Source organism: Penaeus monodon, chromosome 31, assembly GCF_015228065.2.
Source record: "Penaeus monodon isolate SGIC_2016 chromosome 31, NSTDA_Pmon_1, whole genome shotgun sequence".
NCBI lineage: Eukaryota > Metazoa > Arthropoda > Malacostraca > Decapoda > Penaeidae > Penaeus > Penaeus monodon.
Window position 1 is genome coordinate 25,462,902 of NC_051416.1, and position 1,090 is coordinate 25,463,991.

At 46.0% G+C, this 1,090-nt stretch overlaps 1 protein-coding gene across 1 annotated transcript in view; it reads right to left on the reverse strand.

Moving 5' to 3' along the window:
* Positions 1–355: 355 nt before the first annotated feature.
* Positions 356–1,090, reverse strand: part of LOC119592936 (ran-binding proteins 9/10 homolog) — an 8,686-nt gene continuing 7,951 nt past the window's right edge. Inside the window, exon 2 of the mRNA XM_037941827.1 lies at positions 356–1,087. Coding sequence (XP_037797755.1) covers positions 356–1,087 — 732 coding nt within the window. The remainder of the gene's footprint in view (positions 1,088–1,090) is intronic.

Consider the following 1,090-nt stretch of genomic DNA (forward strand, 5'->3'; position numbering starts at 1 on the left):
GCAATCACCTTTTCCTTTAAGTGATAACCCCAATCGTATCGATATTATTTAATGCATGTCACAATTCCCATTATGTTCGTACCTGACGTCATTACAGCTATTATTGATACCATCATATATCATCATTTATAAAAACATTTTAATTAGTGTATCTGTATCTCTCCAATCATTACAATTTCTCATGTGTACCACCAATACGCCCAGTGTCTGCCCTCACGTCCTGTATATGGAGAGAAAGAAGATAAAACTAAGGTTAAAACGCCCATTTAAGCTTGTAAAGTATTAATTAACATACATTAGTGCCCCCTATCGCCTACAACTGTGACATGGACGCGCGCAGTTTTGTGAATACGTTCTAGACGCGCGAAGGTGACATGTCCAGCCGATGCTCTTTTGTCTTTCGCGCAGAACCAGAAAGGGAGAGATAATTCAGTTCTGTGTTACTCCTACGCCTGTGTTTCTGTTCGTCCTGTTGAGGGAGATAAATGTTGGGGTGGTCCTCCTGTTTCTGTTCGTCCTGTTGAGGGAGATAAATGTCTGTTGGGGCCTCCTGTTTCTGTTCGTCCTGTTGAGGGAGATAAATGTCTGTTGGGGGGTCCTCCTGTTTCTGTTCGTCCTGTTGAGGGAGATAAATGTCTGTTGGGGCCTCCTGTTTCTGTTCGTCCTGTTGAGGGAGATAAATGTCTGTTGGGGCCTCCTGTTTCTGTTCGTCCTGTTGGGGAGATAAATGTCTGTTGGGGGGTCCTCCTGTTTCTGTTCGTCCTGTTGAGGGAGATAAATGTCTGTTGGGGCCTCCTGTTTCTGTTCGTCCTGTTGAGGGAGATAAATGTCTGTTGGGGGGTCCTCCTGTTTCTGTTCGTCCTGTTGTGGGAGATAGATGTCTGTTGGGGCCTCCTGTTTCTGTTCGTCCTGTTGAGGGAGATAAGTGTCTGTTGGGGAGGTCCTCCTGTTTCTGTTTGTCCTGTTGTGGGAGATAAATGTCTGTTGGGGCCTCCTGTTTCTGTTCGTCCTGTTGAGGGAGATAAATGTCTGTTGGGGCCTCCTGTTTCTGTTCGTCCTGTTGAGGGAGATAAACGTCTGTTCGCCTCTG